The sequence below is a fragment of the Apteryx mantelli genome, chromosome 7, assembly GCF_036417845.1.
Source record: "Apteryx mantelli isolate bAptMan1 chromosome 7, bAptMan1.hap1, whole genome shotgun sequence".
Taxonomy (NCBI): domain Eukaryota; kingdom Metazoa; phylum Chordata; class Aves; order Apterygiformes; family Apterygidae; genus Apteryx; species Apteryx mantelli.
In genome coordinates, this window is record NC_089984.1 from 38569800 (window position 1) to 38589606 (window position 19807).

The 19807-nt window shown below is 40.3% G+C and overlaps 1 protein-coding gene across 2 annotated transcripts in view; it reads left to right on the forward strand.

The window, feature by feature from the left end:
- GRK5 (G protein-coupled receptor kinase 5) overlaps positions 1 to 19807 on the forward strand; it is a 178502-nt gene that overhangs the window by 134092 nt on the left and 24603 nt on the right. Inside the window, exons 5-6 of one of the 2 annotated variants that reach the window (XM_013948684.2) lie at positions 12793 to 12893; positions 16069 to 16161. In XM_013948684.2, the coding sequence (XP_013804138.1) occupies positions 12793 to 12893; positions 16069 to 16161 (194 nt within the window). Of the gene's footprint in view, positions 1 to 12792; positions 12894 to 16064; positions 16162 to 19807 lie in introns of both variants that reach the window. The other variant, XM_067300311.1, reaches the window with a different exon arrangement.

Here is a 19807-nt window from a genome sequence, read left to right on the forward strand (position 1 = left end):
TAAGGAAAATCATTGGGATGACTTGGTCAGTGGGCAAAAGTCATTTAGCTGCCCTGTGTTTGCTGGAATTATTCTGACTTGACCCTTTGGAAAATGGAAACTTGTTTCAGCTGATTCATGTCAACCACACATGTAAACCTGGCTCACATTTGTCTGTTGACACAGGGCAGGCCCCCCAGGCTGCTGTGAGGGCTGCCAAAGACTATCCACAACACCCGAGACAGCTGAGGGCACTGTGCAAAGAAAGAGCAGTGTACTATCAACAGGATTATCTGAGAATTGGATGTACTTGTCTACCCTTGGCTGATGAATATACTCATTACAGCTCCTCCTTTCTTTTTCAATGGGTTCATCTTTTCCCCATGCCATCTGCATACTCCTCATCACCCACACTCAGTTCATATAGATTATGCATATGGCCAGGGAAGTTAATTCTAAGGTTAAGGTTCATTCAACTTCCCCAGACACATCATCTTCTGTCTGAAAACTTTACCCACGTGAGAGAAAGGAATTAGACTTTTCCAGCTGCCTGAAACACTGGCTTGCAAGATGTCCAGAAATCTGCAGAACATGGCTTTTGTGCATTTGCACAGAATGACATTACAACAGACCTTCAGTGAGTCCAGCACCTTAGGCTCTCAACACATGCACTGCAAGCTTGGTCTGCCCAAACACAGGGAGGCATCTAGGCAGGTGAGATGAGGTGCCTCTTTCTGCCCATTGACTATACAGGGAGCCCAGGGTGACTTTGAATGTCTCTTTTTTAAATGATTGAAGTGCAGTGAGGCCAATTCCACTCTAGGTGTAACGCACTCAGAATATGTTAAACTACATTGCATGACATATCCACACAGATTTCTGTGCATGATTTCTCAATAATGCAGGAGCCATTTGAATGCCTGTCATCCTCAGCTGTTCCCTGCACAGGTTGTGACTTGCAGTAACTTTCCAGGTCGGTCCAGCCTTGGATTTCTGGAGCTAAAAATGTAATGGGGCAGCAAATGTCTTTTTGAGCTCAAGATGCATTGTGTTAAACTTGGAAGCAGTAGCAGACCAACCACAGTAGCAGACCAACAAGAGGCAAATGAATAAATTGGAAGTTAAACATATCCTATTTCCCATCTGATTTCCTAATAACAGGGAATTAGAATTCTGGAATAACAGGCTCTCCATCTCGAAATTTCAGCAACTGAGCGGCCTCATAGGAATCTGCCAGGCAAATTCATGATGAGATGCCTGAGACTGATACCTTTGGCTGGTATGATTCAGTGAAAAGAATCACTGTTCTAATAATGATAGAGTTTTTTATTTTAACTTGGATCCAAGAATCACAGCATTACTATAAGGACTGTTTTAAATTTCACAGGTAACATATATATTTAAACTTGTTAAAATATCACTATGTAAGTGTAAAAAAATAAGAAGAATGAATACCAGAAAAATCTTTTGATAACAAGTGGGTTTAAAAATAACCAGCATGCTCAAGTTGTGGAAAACCGGCACTTAAAACTATTCAAGTTTAATTTTTTTTTTTTTTTGGTAATGCAACTACACGTACAGAATTCACTTAATTTGCATGCCAAGCCTCTACTCATACATTAATTTAATATTGTATAATCAGGCTAGAGCCTGATCTGAGTCAAAAATCAAGAGTATAGCCAGTTTATTATCCTAGTACAGATTCTGCTTGTACAACAAGCAGAGCTGAGGAAGAGTGGAATATGCCACTGCAAACAGCATGTCGTCTCCTACAATAAATGTCTTCCTCTCGATTCTTTGCTGATGGCTATTACCATATGATCGTTAATGGATCGTGTGACACAGGTGATTAGGGAATGCCCTGTTCCCAGCAGCACTAGATGCTTATTTTATTTGCTTTCATGGATGTTGCCAGTCTTCCTATAAAAGTGGCCCACTGTTTCCTGCCTGATGTTTGTTTAATTCACTTCCTAATCGTTTTCAAGGCCTTCCAAAACTCTCTGTTGGATTTTCATTTCTTCATTCAGGTGTTTCCTCAGAATTTTGTTCTGCTGTGTAAAAAAGTGAAGAAGAAATTCTGCAAAATCTCCACTGCGATTGATAGCACTACAGCCATTGACTTCAATACAGGCTGGATCAGGCCTTTACGCATGAATTACCTTCATGCAAAGCAAATAGCTCATGGAGTTCAGTGCAAGGACTGCTTGCAAGGGAAGGGTTACACATGTTTACAGGCTCATGTCTCAGAGGAGTGAATTCAAGCAGGGATCTGTTTGTTTTCCTGCAAGAAAGCCATTCAATAATGTTGAGGTTGTAAATGAGTGTTTATAGATTCAGGGATTTTTTTAATGGAACGAATGACATTTGGTTTACCAGAGCAAGCCAAGCTATGACTATTGCAACATAAGGTTACTTGCTAATGGTTAGGCTATTCATCAATGAGGGAGGACATTAAAAGGTAGAAAGGTTCTGATAAAAGGCTGGACACTGGGTGCTATTCAAACCTATTAAGCTCACATGACTAGAGAAAAAAGCTTCTGAGAACAGAAGCTTTTAAAATTGTCCTGTCATCTTTGTTGCCGCTAATGTTGAGAATACTGTTCTTTTCCAAAAATGCATTATCAAACATCTGGCCCCTTACAGTAATGCACTGTAACAAATGGTTCAGATCCTGTGGGTTACTAACAAAAGAGGTTACTCTCTGAAATTAATGACACTTCTAAGGACTGTGCCTAACTTTTGGGTGGCTTAAAAATCTTGTTTTGTATTACTCTTCTTTCCTATTATGTTTCTTTAGCTACCTCCATCATCCTACTGACAGCTACTGGCATTGAGTATATTTCATCTATGTTTTCATCATTTAATCTGCTCGCAAAGTACTTTTAAAGAGGGAAAAAAGGCAACAGCAAGTAAACCATACTTTCCCTTCCCCCACTTTAAAAACAGGTTTGTATAAAACAATTCCAGCTGGCTAATTCAGGAGCACCCCTGCACCAATAAACCTGTGCATCTACACAAAAAAGGAAAAACTTGTTTTTTTGGTAAAGATGCATCTATAATCAGCTTTCCAAAGAATTATTAAAACAGTATGGGTGGGAATGGACTAGAGTTTAAAGATGCTGAAAAATATCTTGCCAAACATTTTTATGAGGCCCAGTTTTTCACTAACTGAGGTCAAAAACATAGCTTCCGTAGGGACCAGTTTGGATTCTTAATTTAAACCGTACCAAAAATTCCATAGCTGGTTGGAATTGTGGTGAGAGTTTCTGTTTAACTGAAGAATATAAAGTCTGCAGCTGATTCCCTGCACTTGCAAAAGAAGCTGATGAAACAACTAAATTTTGTCTCACAGGATATTCTGCTATTTCAAAATTACTTTTCTATGAGGCTTTGAGTGCTTAAGATTTCCTTCGGCCACCTATAGGAGCCAGGAAGAATTTTCTCCTTCTTGATCTAGGCAATCTTCTCCCTTCCTTTGATACTCTGAAATGAAAGTTATGGTTACACCCCAAAATTTTTCTGAATCAAATAATCTAACATTCCAGTGAAACCACACCTTGGACTGAAAATCTTTATGTGCAAAATACTTACCATTTGCATGGCAGTTGCTTGTTTGCCACCATCCAGGAACAGAAATGTGGTTTCTAGAAAAGAGTTTGATGCAGAGTAGCTGGGCTGTTGAAAAAAAGGTCCATGCCTTGTAAATATAATTTGCTTTCAGTGACAGTGGCTACAAAAAGGTCTACCAAGAATGGGAAAAACAAGGTATAGATGGCAAGTCCTGTTGCTGAATAACAAGAGAGCCTTGAAAAATGCTTCGTATACTTTCCATACACATTCCAGCAAGGAAACCTCAGCAGTTCCTAGGTTTCTCCAAGGAAGGGCATAGTTCAAGACCACAGCTTACACCCAGCACCAGAAAGAGGGCAGGTGAGAGGAAGGATGTTGGAAACCTAGAGAAGACATTCATCCTTGTCCTACCAGTGAGTTTGCCGAGGCCAAAGAGGCAGCTAAAGAGGAAGCCCAGTGAGTCTGGAGCAAGGAAGTCAGCCTGAGGCTAGATCAGGTTTACTGAAGCAAATGAGTTCATGAACTGGGTTTGTTAGCACGGCCCTTCAAGGCAGAAGAACACGTTCAGCTGTTTGCAGAAGACTCTGTTGTTTTTAGTCATCATATTATCCCATGTGGCAACAAATGTTTTGATAGTTTAGTAGAATATGAGAGAAAACAGATTCATCATGGCTCCAGATCAGCTTGCAGCTACAAAACAAACCCCACAGTTGATAGGCACTGATGATTTGCTTCATTTAGCTACCAGCAAGCAATCCTGCCCTAAGTACTGAAACTGCTGTTTGTTTCAGAGACACAGTATCAGGTTCTATTTTTGCCTCTGCCTTTGATCCACTCTATAATCCTAGGTGGGGTGTTTTGTGTCTTTGACACTCAGTTCCCACTCCCATGGTTTATTTGTATTGGAAGCTGTAGTTCTCATGACATGTCTGTGTAGAGTGCCTGGCATTATGGGCCCCCATCTTCAGGTACGATGTCTACACACTGTTGTAATAGATAAAATGCTACTAATAATACAGCTGTTCTCCATGCTCCCCATCCACCTCACTGCCAGTTCTTACATCTGTCATCTCAAAGAAAATATCCTGGAATTATGAAGCTTTGTGCTTTACTGGTTTGCCTCATACAAACCCAGATGACTTTGTGGTAGGAAAAAAAGAAAAAGAAAATGCAGAAGTTGATTACTTAAAATGTTGCAGCTGCTCCTGATGTAGAATTGGCTGTTTACTACAAATAGAGCTAAATCCGAACAGACAAGATCAGACACACAGGGCAAGAAAAAAGAATATTCCAACATTTTTGTGCGTAACACCAGAAAGAATCAGGAGATTGCATGTGTTGTGACACTGCTGGGAACCTTTCCCTTACAAGGTTGAAACATATGCCTAACCTGGACTTCCCAAAATGCACTGTCACCAAGACACTCTGCTCTATCTCCTTCATTGCTTTCCTCTGCATTTCTCACTGTCAGTTCCTTCACACTTCCCCACCGTAGTTCACAAGCTGCATGGTTACTACTTCCCAGGCTATAGCTCAGATTAAATCTCAGTTGGCAGTAGCCCAGAATGGCTGCAGATTGCTTTCTGGGGCCGGGCAAGCAGGCCCTGGGCTGTACCTTATGTCAGAGTGTTCCCACTCCAAGGTAGCCATGGAGACCCCAGTGGAAATACCACAGGCCTATTCTTGGGGTGAATCTCTAGTTGCGAGCAGCAGATCAGCCTTGGCAGCAGAGAGAGGCACAATTTGATGTTCTGTTTGATCTTCTGAAATGTAATGACCTTTCCCCTTTGAAAACATGCACTACCTAAGTACATAAACTTGTATCTCCCTGATTTTGCATCTACTATGCAGCTGCCAGAATGACTTACATATACCTGCCTACTTGTCCCTTTTTCTAGTCTCCTCTCTGATTGCAGTCCTCCTTATTATTATTTACGAGTGTTTCCCTCAATGGACTGAGGACAGATGACACTGCTACCTGTCCCAGTAACTATGGCCCCTTCTAGCTAAGCCACCTTCAAACATCTGGAAGCGGATGTGACTGTGCAATAGCAACATCAGAAATGGCCTTGCATGTGGCAGGTTTCCCATCACAGACACAAACCATTGCTTTCTGGCTGGTCTTGAGTCATGACTGTGTTATAGCAAATCAAATGCAGCAACAGAACAGCCAGTGTTTCCAGGCTTTCTCACATGCAGCTCTTCTCATCACATCATGCTGAAGGACCATGTTACCCCAAAGTTCATTTTAGCCCATTTCTTCCATAGTTTTAAAGTCTACACTAGTAGCAAATCCGTGTGGAGATTTACAGATAGATTATATGTGGAAAATCGGCTGAAAATACACATATTATTAAGACAGAAGTGCTTGCAACTGGAGACAGCTCAGGAAAATTTATGGCTTGAACTTTTGTCCATTGACTGAAACATTTTTAATTGTTTTAAGCTAGTTTGTTGTGGAATGTTTTCATAACCTGAGACATAACATATGCTGCACATGATTTGTTTTATGCAAGTGACTTTTAAAACAACTCATCGTGATTCAATATCGTGGCTGCATGTCTGAAACTTGCCAGGAAAGCAGTTGTATTTATGACCAGAAAGCTGTCATGAAGTCAGTTCATTCTAAAGAGTGTGGTATCTTTCTGGTTCATATCATTTTTGTATTGATGAACTGTCATGCTTTAAGATACCCTGATAACTCACCTCCACTGGCAAGAGTTGATATGAAACGAAAGCCTTTATTTCTGTGTTTCTATTCCTTATTCACTAATTGCAAGCTACAGATGGACTGATTTGTGGAATCTGAGCATCTCTAGCTTTAATTTATCTCAGTGAGACTTCTTTGATTTCAGTCACAGATGAAGATGATGAACTCTTCTGCAAAGCAGAATCCTTAATCTTCCTATTCTGGAGTTTACTGTTAGGTAAAATATTGTAAGATTGTCACCTATCTTGTAAAAACTTAAGCATGCAATGAAGCTTTAATGTCTTGAGGTTCTTAGATGAAAGGCACTGTGTAAGGATAAAGTATTACCATTATTTTTCTGGACTAAAGAACTGCTTTGCTGGTTGCAAAGTCAGTCTGACCCAACTCAGTGTTATCCCGTTTTCTGATCTGAGTAGTTAGCTGAAGTTTAGGGTTTTGCAAGCTATTACCTTTTGTTGGAGACAATGGTGATTGAGACAAGTATCTCTGAATTTGCAAAGATACTTATTCCTAAACAGGAATCAAATATAAGGCAGAGGTTCTTTGCTCAGAGCTCCAAGTTGCCTTTGGTGAGCACTCAGCATAAAAGATCCATTCTTTCTTTGTTCTTAGGGCCATACCATGTGCCTGTGTTTTGCAGAGTCTGGTGTTTTCACAGAATTGTTGGTACAAAGGACTGGGAGAGGGTTCAAGAGCCTCTTGCACTGAGAACAGATCAAATACGCATAGATCATCAACAGATGTCTGTCTATCCTCTTCTTTCAAACCTCCAAGAAAAGATTCCTTGGTATTCATATGCCTGTTTCTGTGCTTCCCTGTGTGGAGAATTAGAAAAATAGTCTTCATATCCAATTAAACTGATTAATTCCCACCCTTCCCTCAGTGTAGAATGGAACACACAGAATAATTGATCCCTGTCCTCTTTATTAAATATATATATATAGAGAGAGAGAGAGAAAGACCTTTATCATGTTCCACTCTTCTAGACTAAACAAATCTAGTTCCTCAACACTTCCCTCTGGCATTTTTTTCCGAGCATGTTTCTCAGCCCCTGGACACTCCTGCTGCTCTCCTTGGCTCCTTATAGGTTTCCCAAAATGTGGTGACCCAAACTAGATATGCTTCTGTAGCTGGAGTCTCAGCACTTCCCTCTCAGTTCCCCCTGTTGTTTGAGCATTTTCCCCACCAAAACAGAAGTATTGCATACAATAAACCAAATCTGCACACACAAACTCAGGTTTGCATTGTCCATACATCTGTTCTGGACTCTGTACTGCTATCATAAATAGTCAGAGTTGGTTACACATGCACACCTGCTACTCACCCCCCCCCCCCCTTGACTTGAATGCCTCCCTTGGTACTTCAGGATTTCAGCTTGTTTCATAAAGAGTTTGTTCAGCTCATAGATTGACAAAATGTCAGGTGCCCTCCATGCAGTCACAGGGGGAATACCATCAGAGAAATGTTGCAAGTACCATATCAAATGTATAAAGATGATTTTATGAAGAGGTTTATTTGTTTTCTGTCCTGTTCAGTGAAGGTCAACTGATACCATGTCTTGAAGGGCTGAGCGAGGTAGCCTGTAGCAAAACTTACAGAGCTGTCAGAAAAGCAGAGCTTACATTTTAAAGCACAGTGATACAACATGACACTTAAAATAACAGATAATGGGGAGTTAGATGGCCTGGCAGCTTTCATCTGAGTCTAAACCAAATTTTTCTTGCTTTCAGTACTTTCAGTGAGGTGCTGAGTGCCCTGTGACATAGAGAGTTACAGATGCGCACACACATACGGCTGCATGGCATAGGTTTCTCAGCATGCCGGCTGCCAGTGCCAACTGTGGTAATGCAGGAAAGACCAGACAAATTGTATTCTGATTGTGGTGTTCTCAACTTCCACCAAATTAACTTGATGTTTATGGGTGACACTGAAGGATGTTGCATCCAGCTTTGAACCTAGCCATCGTGCTGTTTATTAGTCAGTGCATTCTTGTCAATAGAAGAGGAAGGGGGAGAAGCTGCCATCAGCCTCTGAGCAAAATATGAAAAGTACCTCACAGGCCCTGAGACTTAATTTGGAAAGAAAAGTGATCTCCAATTTTTTGTGGATAGGAATACAGCTAGCCTTAAAAGACTGTGTCAGTTTTCAGCTTTTTTTCAAGCCATATATGGAAATGGAACGGCTGCTGAAAGGTTGTCTTTTATTTTTTAAATTAAAAAAAAAACAGAATTCAGAAGTGTAGATTTTTTAAAGACTGTGCTATTTGAACTCAGAGGTAACTGTATATCCATTTCCTGTTTTTCAGATAATCACTAATCTAATTCCTAGTTGCATTCTTTTCTTAAAAATTAAACAAGAGGGCATCATAAAACTGAGATGTTGTTTTGCCTACAAAATATTTACAAGAGGGTTTTCGGTTTCAGACCGTAAACTAGAAGATACAGCAGATAGGAGATTTGGATTAAAAACTGATGAAAGTAGTTACACTTAGAACTTTTATTAGACTCTATGGTCAAATGGTGTAACCTAATGAGAATAATTTTTATTAGATCATTTAACCACTTTTTGCTCTGCCAGAGTCTTGGACCATTATTCTGATTTCAGTTCAATGAGCTTTACCCTAGTGTTACTCTGTTGACTTGACTGGCATCATTCCTGAATTACATTACTGTGAATGAGATCAAAATTGTCTCCTTTGACTTAAGGAAACAGAATAGCCATTAACAAAAACACAGGACTATACTTGATAAAGCTACTTAGTGTTGTTTTGTTTTAAATACAAGCAAATGTAACAGTCTTTGGAAGGTTTTTCTGGAGAGTCAGCAGAATATTTTGTGCCGCATGCTCAGATGTCATGGTCTTAATTGTGTTGTATGGATCTCCCAGCTGCCACAGAACGTTTAACATGTTTGAAAAGGTGCCTCTGGTCCCCTGTAAAAGCCAAATTTGCTTTTACCGCCATTACCCACAATGCAGTGGGAGAACAGTGCTACTAACCATTTTGTAGGGGCCACAGAAATCTTTTGCACCTTTCAAAGGAGGAAGCAACTTTTCCTTCCTTAGTCAGGCAAAGTGTTACCCTTGGAAATTTTTGCTCTTGGGATCCGAACGCTTTCTTGCACTCATAACCTGTGCTACCTAATTGTTCTCCAGAGCAAAAGTAGGTTGGTGGGATGGTTTTTGTATTTGTGGTTGTTGTTTCTGGTTTTGTTTTAACATTTGAAGGCTGTAGATATGCACAGTGCTCAAATTGGGAAAATGGCAGTCATGGTTATTTAATAGGAGCTCTGGGATCTATGAAGTCTCAAGGAAAATCTCAGGAAAGATATACAAAGGCTCCCTAGAACTGCACAGGGTGCAGAAAGGGTTGGGTACATGGATTCCACAAACGTGGAACAGCTGCCTTGAATGCTGTGAAGGGCTGCATAATGGCACTAAATGTTTTGCTAGACCTGCAGGACCTTTGGAAATGCTCAGCCCCTGAAAGAAGTGTTTTTTGTTACAGAAAATGAAGTGGTCCAATAAATTGTTTGCGCTGCACAGTAAGGCTTTACTCCTTGTAGAGAATGTCGTTGTATTTCACCTACCTTAATGTTGTTAGTTTGCTCTTGATTTGTTCAAAGGAAGCAAAGATTCAAAGGTCAGCAATGAATGGTTTTGAAAAACTGAGTGCTGTCTGTATCTCCCACAAACTTGGAGTGAGGAATCACAGTTCATGCCATTTGTAAATACTTCACACTTTGTCTTATAGTATCTTTTTCTCCTTCTCCTCCCCTTCCCCTGTAAAAAAAAAAAAAAATTCTTCTTTATGAAGAAAGACTTAGCTGACATTGGTAATTTTTTTTAAATGTACTTTGATATCAGACAAAATTTGATGGAATTATTATTATTATAACATTGACAGCAGAGAGGTCATAGAGATCCCTGATGTATGAAAGAGGAAAGAGACATGCAGAATGTCCAAACCTGTTTGTCCGCAGCACGGACCTTGTATTCATAATTTGGGATGTGAATAAACAGGAACTTTTTCAAATCTCTGGGGACCTTAAGGGATGGCAACATAAGCACGCTACTGTGCAGTAAATTTGAATGTGGATTTCAGTAACTTTGCAGTAGCAGTTTGTGTGCGTGTTTTTCTCCAATGCTAAAATCAAGGCAGCTTACCTCCAATTGAAGCCAAAGGGAAATGAAGTAACCTGGCACCTCTAAGTATCAGGTCACTTTGTCTAAATGCCTAACTGTGGATTTTAGTATTTAGCTTTTGTTTCCCAATTTTGGTCCATAAACGTAGAACAAATCCTAGATTTTACTAATAGAAGCTTCATTTATAGGCCCTGGTTCTCTTCTGGTATCGATTTTACTTAAGCATAACTCCATTCACATTAGCTGATTCCAAGCTGTACAAAGGCTACAGAGATCAATGGTGTTTCTGTACCCTATAGGTTAGAGATGTATACAAGATAACCAGGTCTTAGAGCAGTAGACTCACATAGCCACATACAAGCTTTGGGTTGCAGCTGAGCTTGTGTAGCACATCCCATTGACTCTAAAAAGTATTAACTAGAGGTAAATTACATGTTAATTCAAATATATTAATTCATATCATTCCTAACCCAAATCACCTGAAAGACTGCTAATCATTAGGCTTTGGATCAGGGCCCTCTACGAATATTCCTAAAAAAGTCTTTTTTTTTTTTTTTTCTCTTTTAGACTAGTTACAATCCAGCATTTCTAGGACTGGAAAGCAGGGCTTCTAGGTTTTATTCCTAGTTCTTTCACTGCTTCACTCTTCTTGCCTCTGGTTGCTCTCTCGGGCTAAATGTGTGACTTAGATTTAGTCATATGAGTCTACCTTTAGGAATTTCTGTAAGATGTCCAATTTACTGAGACTTGCTCTACAGTTCTCAGTTCCTGTCAACCTCAGTGGCTAATCCAGCTGAGAAAATCTGGCATTATCTGAGTCTCTTCATCTTTCAGAGGGTTATATGGGGACTCATCTACCTCTTAAAGTATAGTGAGGTTTCTTAATTGTTTGCAATATCCTCTGTCTGCAATTAAAGTGGGCATTCCCTAGGCATCTTTTGCTAAGGAAAAGGAGGAATATATGGAGGATATGAGAAAATTTTTCAGTGAGGTCAAAGGTATCCAGCATGTTCTGCTGATTGTATTTCAATGTTAAATAGTGAAATTGCACTACCCAGCGTGCACAGACAGTTCTGTAAACCATGTCCTTATTAAAAAACCCATCTAAGTGGAAAAACTTACATTGCCATATCACAACCAGGATCACACTCACATATCAGTAGTGGGAAGGAAGAGATAAAAGGCTTACTTCAGCTTTCACCGTGCTGGAGATTTTCTCCAGGTCTGCCTCTGCCCCCTCCTCTGTCCTCATTCCCAGTGCTTCTGAACTCTGCCTGCAGTGCACTTCAGTGCTTGCCAGGATACCTCAAGCTAAGGGTGAGTTAATGAGAACATCTGGCCAGGAATGAATGATGATGCTTTGTGACCTTCCCAATCAGCACATCTGGTGGTCATGGCCATGGACGGGCAACCTTACCCAGTGCTAAATTTTCTGCAAGGAAAGAGGTTTTTGACATTTATGGCTGGATATATTGAAAATGGCCCAATCCCATTGGTTATATAAAGGGGCTTTCATCTGTATGGGATGAATGTCTGTAAATGGGTACGTACACACACATACATGCATATACACTTTTTTATGTAATTACAGTATACTTTTAATGAATAAGAATGTGGACTGCCTAAAAACTGTCTCTATAGCTAATTAGTCCCAAAGGTCCTAAATTGGTTGACCATCAAGGCATACTGCAAAAGACTTCTTTTGTAGAGGGTTTTTCAAAGGGGCTGATGGTACATTCTCTCCAAAGGGAGGAGAGGATGAAAAGATTTTATGTGTGGTTCTTTGGCATAGTTCCTTTTTGAAATGATTATTTTAAAACTGCTGAATTACTTTTGTCCTTCTAATGATGAATTAAAGTGTCCAGACAATTTTACAAGCATTTTTTCATATTATTTTTATCTAAATCAATAAATACACATGCTCTGCTCTTGTTTTCTTTGAAATCTTGCTAAGGGAAAAAAAAAAAGAGAGATGGGTTTTTCAGACAGTGCAATGAATCATCAATGGAGTGAAAACACTGGGCAAATTCTCTTTTGTTTAAGAGAATGGCTCGTACACAGTTCAGTCCAGCACATTTTTCATGGGATGCAAGGGAGCAGTTCAAAGAATTGGCAAGGAATGGGTCCTGCATATTCATGAGGCTGGGAAAGGAGGTGAAGGTACCGAAGAAGGCAAAAAAGCAATATGAGGATAAAGTTGAATGTGGAGTAAGTTACCATGGTATCCTATTTTACTGCTGTTTGACGTAAAGCTCCTTTGCTTTTACACAACCACTGGAACTGAATTGAAGCAACTCAGGACCTAAATAATGAATGTGTCTTTTACATGTTAACAGAGGAGAATCTGCACCTCATCACAGAGATAATGTGCCCCTCTATTCTCTCCCTAGTCTCCAGCTTATGTTCCAGATGTCAGTCCAGATCTTATCCAACAGACAGAGGAAAAACTCGAAATCAGCCCCTGCAAAGAGCTGTTCTCTCACTGTACAAAGTAAGTATAACTTGATATCCAGAGACCACACAGCTGCAGTCAGCAGCTTGTAAAGAATGTGTCAGGTAAGGAGAGAAATATAAATTTGCATCTGAAGCATGTACCTTCAGCTTACCTTCAGAATCCTAGAGACATAACTGATAAATGGTGAAGTCATTTCATCTGAACAAAATATAATAAATATTTCCATGCCATTATATACACTACACACAGGCACTTAGTGTTTCAGGTATTTGACAGAGTGTTCTAGCCAAGTAAACCAGCCATAGATTTCGTGCTGTGTGGAAAAGAGCTACAATGATAATGTATCCAAAGAAAACATCTCTTTTTCAAAGTGAATAAAAATTAAGTGGCTATACAGTCCATTTAGACAGAGGAATGTGCAAACTTGCTCCGCATGGCTTTTCCAGAAAATCTTCAACAGGAGAAAGAGGCTTTTTTAATGCTTTCTGTCTGTCTGTGGAGTTCAAATGTACGTGCATTATTTCATGCTTTGTCTGGGAAAAGACTTATCAGTTTTTGCAGCAGCGAGGCGGTTTGTGCTCTTATGTTCTAAAGCTCCAGGTATGCAGTTTGCATTTACAAATGCCGACCCTAGTTTGTTCACGCCAGTAGATCATAAACCAATAAAAATATGAAAAGGAGGGATCATCGCAAGCTAGCCCATGTGGTTTCTGGCTGAGTACAGTTTGTTTTCCCTGGATGATGTAATGGGGATTTGTAAAATTCGCTCCGCTGTCATTCATTGTTTTGACTCATTTCATTGACCTTTTCTGTTTTCAGTTATTCTTTGCGTTGGTAGGAGATGTGGGTTATTTCTGGCCTTCTCTTATAACTAGTTCACTTGTGTTGGCCTCGTGTCATGTTGAGATGCTAGTATAACTTGCACCAGTTGTGTGTGCCAGTCACAATGACAAAGGCAGAGCTGTGCTTGACATAAAAACCCCTGATGTCTGTTTCCATTTCTGAAATCGATTTGAAAGCTGACAGTTTACTGTAAAATGTATTTTGTTGATGCCAAAGAGGGGAACTAAAAAGCAAACAACTGGTGAAAGGGAGCTATTGTTCTTTAAGGTACGTGAAGCTTTTAATTAACTGGATGAAATAGGCTAGCACTGGACACCACTTAATTCAGGCTCTTATTCACAGACAGCCATTCCTTTTTCTGAACTGAAACAGATAAATTAGCCAGTTATGAGACCTTGCTAATAAATATGCTGATCATTTCTCATGGACTGAAATGGGGTCAAAAGGAAGTTTTAAAAACTTGCTGTTGCTATTTACTAAATGTATTGAATAATGTTAATTTTGGAAGTGTTCACAGTCAAACCAAAAAAGGGAAGCATACACACAAATATGAAGTGACATCCTGTGGGAGCAGGAACAGGGATGAGTTTCAGACAAGTCCTCATAGATAAGATCAGTCTGCAGGAGAAATGTATGTATAAATGTACGTGTGCTTCTGCTTTGACCTTCAATATTTAGACTGTCTTCCACTATCTTCCCCCTTACTAATTTCACCTATAATTCTGGATCTAAATTTGGACATTTTTTAAAGCTCATTAACATGGATTTTTTTTGTTTTGTAAACTTGAATCCACTTAGGGAAAATATTTCTTCTCCTTAAGATTTATGCTGCATGATCTGTGTCCAGTCAAAGCTAATTAAGACAACAGCAGTTTGACTTCTGAATATTGAATACTTGCAATTACCTGCTTGTTCCAAATAGATGGATCAAGAATTATTAACAAATAAATTCAAACGTCTGAGAGTTTCCAAAAACTTATGAATCGTAGTTCAAGAATGGAGCAAAACTAAACTAAAGAGACATGTTATTCATTCTGAATTGTCTGCTCATTTCTAGAACCATACCAGGATGAGACAGTTTATCCTTTCCCAAACCAGAATAGTTCTGCAGAGAACTTTTCTCCTCCAGAAAATATAGAAAGGTGTCTATATATATTTATATCAGAATTTTTCTAAATAGAATTTTCTGTCTCTCATGTGATCTCGCATTTGGATGCAAAACATCTATTAGATTTTGCTTTAATGGCTAACTATAAAAAATGGTAGTTCCAGTAAACCAGTCAGTTAGGAACTAGCAAGCTGTCAGAGAAACTGCAGGTGGCTGATCCGAGGCTGTGCACCACCTCCCTTAAGTCACTTTGAGCCAGTTTTGACTGACCCTTGAAGCTGAGAGAGAAATACTCATCGCTTGCTGTGGGCTTTTTTCACCCAAAACTGAGCTTTGCCCCCAGCAATACTGCCAGTAGAGGCAGTCATCCCAGTAAGCAAGACGAACCAAAACCAGCAGGTCGACAACCCACTGTTAAGCAACATGCCCATCTTCATCTCAGGCAGCACTGGCCAGCAACTCTCCCAGATCAACCTCTGTTTTTTCAGCTGTGAGCCCTCAGCCTTCCTTACAGGAGTTCCCTCTGTCTCTGGCTGCTTGTGGCCTGTCACAGGCAACATACTTATTTGTCACATTTGCAGATGGGCCTGTCCACTAAGACTTTGCATCCACTCTGTGATCCCCCAAATTCTCTTCTTGATGAAGACACAAATCCACAGCCCTGCTCTGACTTTCTTTCCTTTGTTTTACTCTATAAGGCACACAGCTGTCAGGAAAAGCCCTTTGACTTTAATCACAGTTATTATTTCTTCTGTAAGGCTGGAATCAAGATTTTTTGTTTGTTTGTTTGCTCAGAACAACACCTCTGATGGTCCCTTTTTGATGGAAATGGTCTCCAGCCAGAAATTTTGGATCCAGATTGAACATTCCGCAAAGTTTAGGAGCTCAGTTCCTGAGGGAGCTGGGTTAAGCCAGTCTTAATTTACTAACAGAAACTAAGATATTAGTTCTCTAGTGGCTAACAGTCCTTGTGAGAGTCCACTGAGGCCAGTGGGAGACTCCTCATTAATTTTCAGCAAGCATAACCAGCACTCAGCTTATATAAGGCCTCCTATTATGAAATAAACTAAGAACATCGCTTTGTTCTCAGATAGTGTTTAATGATTGAAACCACGAGTGAAATAAAATAATAGAAAATAAAGTACAAATAAAATGACCCTGATTTACAAGCAGTCTGGATTTTTTTCCACTTGTTTCATTTGTCTTTTGCTCCAAATTCAGGTTTATAAAATGCTTATATATCTTTTTCATCTGAGATAGATCTGTCCTTGACCACCTCAGTGGGGAACCATTCCAAGAATACCTAAACAGCATGTACTTCGACAGGTTCCTGCAGTGGAAGTGGCTGGAAAGGTAAGCGTTGCTATCTTCTTCTTTTTTTTTAAATGAAAATAAAAGTTTTATTTTCACTTTCCATGCAAAGCTTCTAGACAGCTGAGATAATGCAGATTTGCTCCCTTTCCTTCAAGTCAAAGACAGGGTTTGGCCTTTTCTCAGCATTGCTAGTGTCTTATCCTAATATCTGCCCATTTCCAGCCCTTTCTGTGAAGCAATTCTCTCACTCTTTTCACTGTTCTCCCTTCAGAAAGGTCCATCAGGACTCATTACTGGTTTCCCTGAGCTGTAGTGGAGGCAAGCTCTCCCAGAAAGCTCCAGGACAGCCTTTCCAATTTTAGTATTTGTTTATAAATGTCCATTGTAGAAGGTTCAAGAAGTGATAACAGCTTTAGCCACAGAAAGATGCCATATAGAAAAGTCAAGTTTATGTTGGCATTAGACTCACTTTAACTATAAAATGAGTCTCCAGCTGTGATTGGTGTGTAGGATATGCTCCTTTTACCCTCCATGAGTGTTCTCACACCCACAAATGCTCTCCAGCCTTTCCCTTCTCTTTCAAGGACCCCACACTCCTGCATGTGACACATTCCAGCAAGCAGCTTGGGCACCTGCTTTGTACAGTATGCTTGAGCACAACAGGTGAATAGGACAAGACTTACAGCCAATGAAAATTGGGAATCCAAATCTCCTCTGTGATTTGACAAACCTCTGCAGCCAATTTCAATGTAGGTCTTGTCACAACGAGCTATTCACGGAGAAGCTTGAAGGATATATTGCCCTTGTTTATTACCTACCCTTGTGCATCCATAATGCTAAATATAAGATACCCATCCAGTCTCTGGCTTTTACATTTGCAAACAGTGTGCCCAAGCAAGACTGAACCAGATGCTGCTTGCTAGGGAAGTAAATAATAAAGCAGGAATCCATTCCAAAACACCAGGGAGCTTGTTTTGGCATCTGAAGCTCAAGTGTCCTGCCACTTAATGACCAGCACATTAGGTATGATTAAAATACATTCAACAATTTCAGTCTTCCTGCTTAGCTACTCTCTGAATATGGTGGCTTTTTATCTGGACCAATTATCAGCATTATCAGCATCACTGTAAACAGACAAAAACACAGCATATAGGTCTTCACACCATATTATTGGCTAGATATTTATGAGCACACTTAACAAGATATCCTTAGGGGTCTTAATTTGCAAGAAAGGGAGCCTTTGCTTTTTCTTTCTGGGTGAGTGCTGCAGCAGACTTACTTACACTGCTGGGTAACAGTGACCTTGAGCTGAGAGAAGCCCCAGTTTCCACAAATGGAATCAATTATGGGAGATGAGTTATGGCCAGATTCTTTAGTGGTGTATATCAGCATAATGCCTTGGAGATCAAGGGAGCTGTGCCAGTTACACTCCCTGGAAAGCTACAAAGCTGGTACATGAGAAGGAAGGGAAGTGGTGGGGAGAGGAGAGCAACCATTTCATGCCAAGACATGCTCCACATGCCATCTTTACTGAATAAGCATTTACTCTTCCATTTCAATTAAAAAACATCAAATGATTCATCTATAGCCAGGCTATTTCCTATCTGTTTTCACATGTAGGATAGGGAATTTTCTCAAATGCTTTGAGGATATTTTTTCATTCCCCCAACAAACATGACAAGCTATCAGCTGTGCCCGTCTAGCTTGAGAAGCTGGGAAAGCTGTTTTTAGGATTAGGAAAGAGATGTTAGTAGCATGGAGTGATCAACTGCTCCTTCTGACAGCCTGCTGGCTCCAACAGAAGAGTCAAACAGTCCATTAATTCCAGGGACATTGTTGAGCATGTAGTTATCACTGCTAATTGTTGCTTTTAACCCTAATAGCATTTGCAATATTTTCTTAGAAGTTTGAAAATAGCATCTTTTCCTCTTTTAGTTTTGGCCTTTTGCATATTTTTCTTCTCCCGCTTTTTTTAAAAAATAATGAACATAAATGAAACAATTCACTTTAGCATTTATTCCTATTGTCATCAACCTCATCATCAACATTGTTAACACAGCCACTTTATTGTGCTCCCTCTGCTGGCTGGCTTCCTGCCAAAAGTAAAACAAAGCTCTTATAAGATTCTTATGAATATTCATTAGTGAGTGCTAATATAATTTTAATTCCTCAGTGATAAAGCGGGGGATATAAAATGAGATATCTCAGAATCTAAAGTCTTTTCTCTGTCACATTATAAAACTTTAATGATAACAAATGCTGTAAAAGTTAGATTTAGGGCTGCAGCACTTTTGGTAGATCTGAATTTTGTGGAAATCATGTAAAACAGTGATTGAGCCCGTATGGTTATGCAGAAACTTTTCCAAAATGACTTTAGAAAGCAGCCCCAACAAAAAATCAATTTGCTGGCCTTCCTGATAGCACTAGAGACATGGCAGAGCCCTGGGATGCCATGCATTATGCATGAAGCTCACTCATTTGGCTTCTGCCTCCTGGTCCCCTGGCCCAGTGCCTGCATCTCTTGTGCGCACAGGGCAGTGCTGCAGCCTCTCTCCTGCTCCAAGCCATTTCTTGGGTATTTGCCCTGCCAGTCAACAGCCCTGCACACCAAAGTCCCAGAGCAGAGGAGGCTGCGGGCTGGGTGAGTGTGCCCTGTGCCAGAAAGGCTACGTCCTCGTTGCGCCTGATGGGACAACTCCATCATTACCTGCTCCAGGGTGTCCATGGGTACCCGTCACAGGCCAGGAGCAAGCATCTCTCTCAGATCTGGCATATAGCAACCTCCAAACCAGGGGCACGGTCTGTGCTGGGTCAGTGAGGCAGTGAGCAGATGCCTAACCGTCCCTGTCGTCCCTATGTTAGCCCTGCCTGCCTCATGCTCAATTGCACAAGGAGCTGCCAGCGAAGTCACTGTCTGCAGCACAAGGAGAGGTTGCCACTGAAGATACTCTTCTAGGACAGTGAAACTTAACAAAATCCATGAGGAATAGCACTCTGCTTTCACAAAGAGAGAGGGATTTATATAGCCCTCAGTTTGGCCCATGATTTGACCCTTAATCAGAATGCGATGCACAGAATATAGCCACTGGTTAACTCACCAGAAAAAAAAAAAAGACTCAGTGGTAAATTCACTAAAGACACCAAATGAAAAAGCTTCCTTGTCTGGTGAATGGTTTCAGCAAATTTGTTTCACATGCCCAAAGGAAAGAGATGCTTTTCCTCTTCTTTTGCCCAATGGTAGTCTCCCCAGAGGCAGGTAATTCAGGTTGGGCCGGAAGGGCTTTGAGCCCTGCTTCCTGCTCTTACCAGCTCTGTGAATGGAATCTAAACCCACCCCTTCAGTTCCCAGGATTGTTTTTTGCTTGTTTCCTGTTGATTTCCTGTTTTGTTTAAGGTCAAGAAAACGGAGGTACTTTTGTGGTGGATTGAATCTTAGATCTCTTTTTCATAATAAAGTGTTTGCCCAGCACTACCCTTAAAAGATTTCTGTGTATCACGAAATGATTCATGGAATGAATATGTGGTTGCAAGCTCTTAGACCTCCTCTTTGCTTAGCAAAGGCCAAAGCTATATAATGGAGATTCAGAACCCTCTTTAGTCCTAAGATTCTATCAGAAATTATACTGATGACTCACTAATGTGTTGTATTTTATTACAGCTTAATATGTTGGAATTGAAAAGTTCA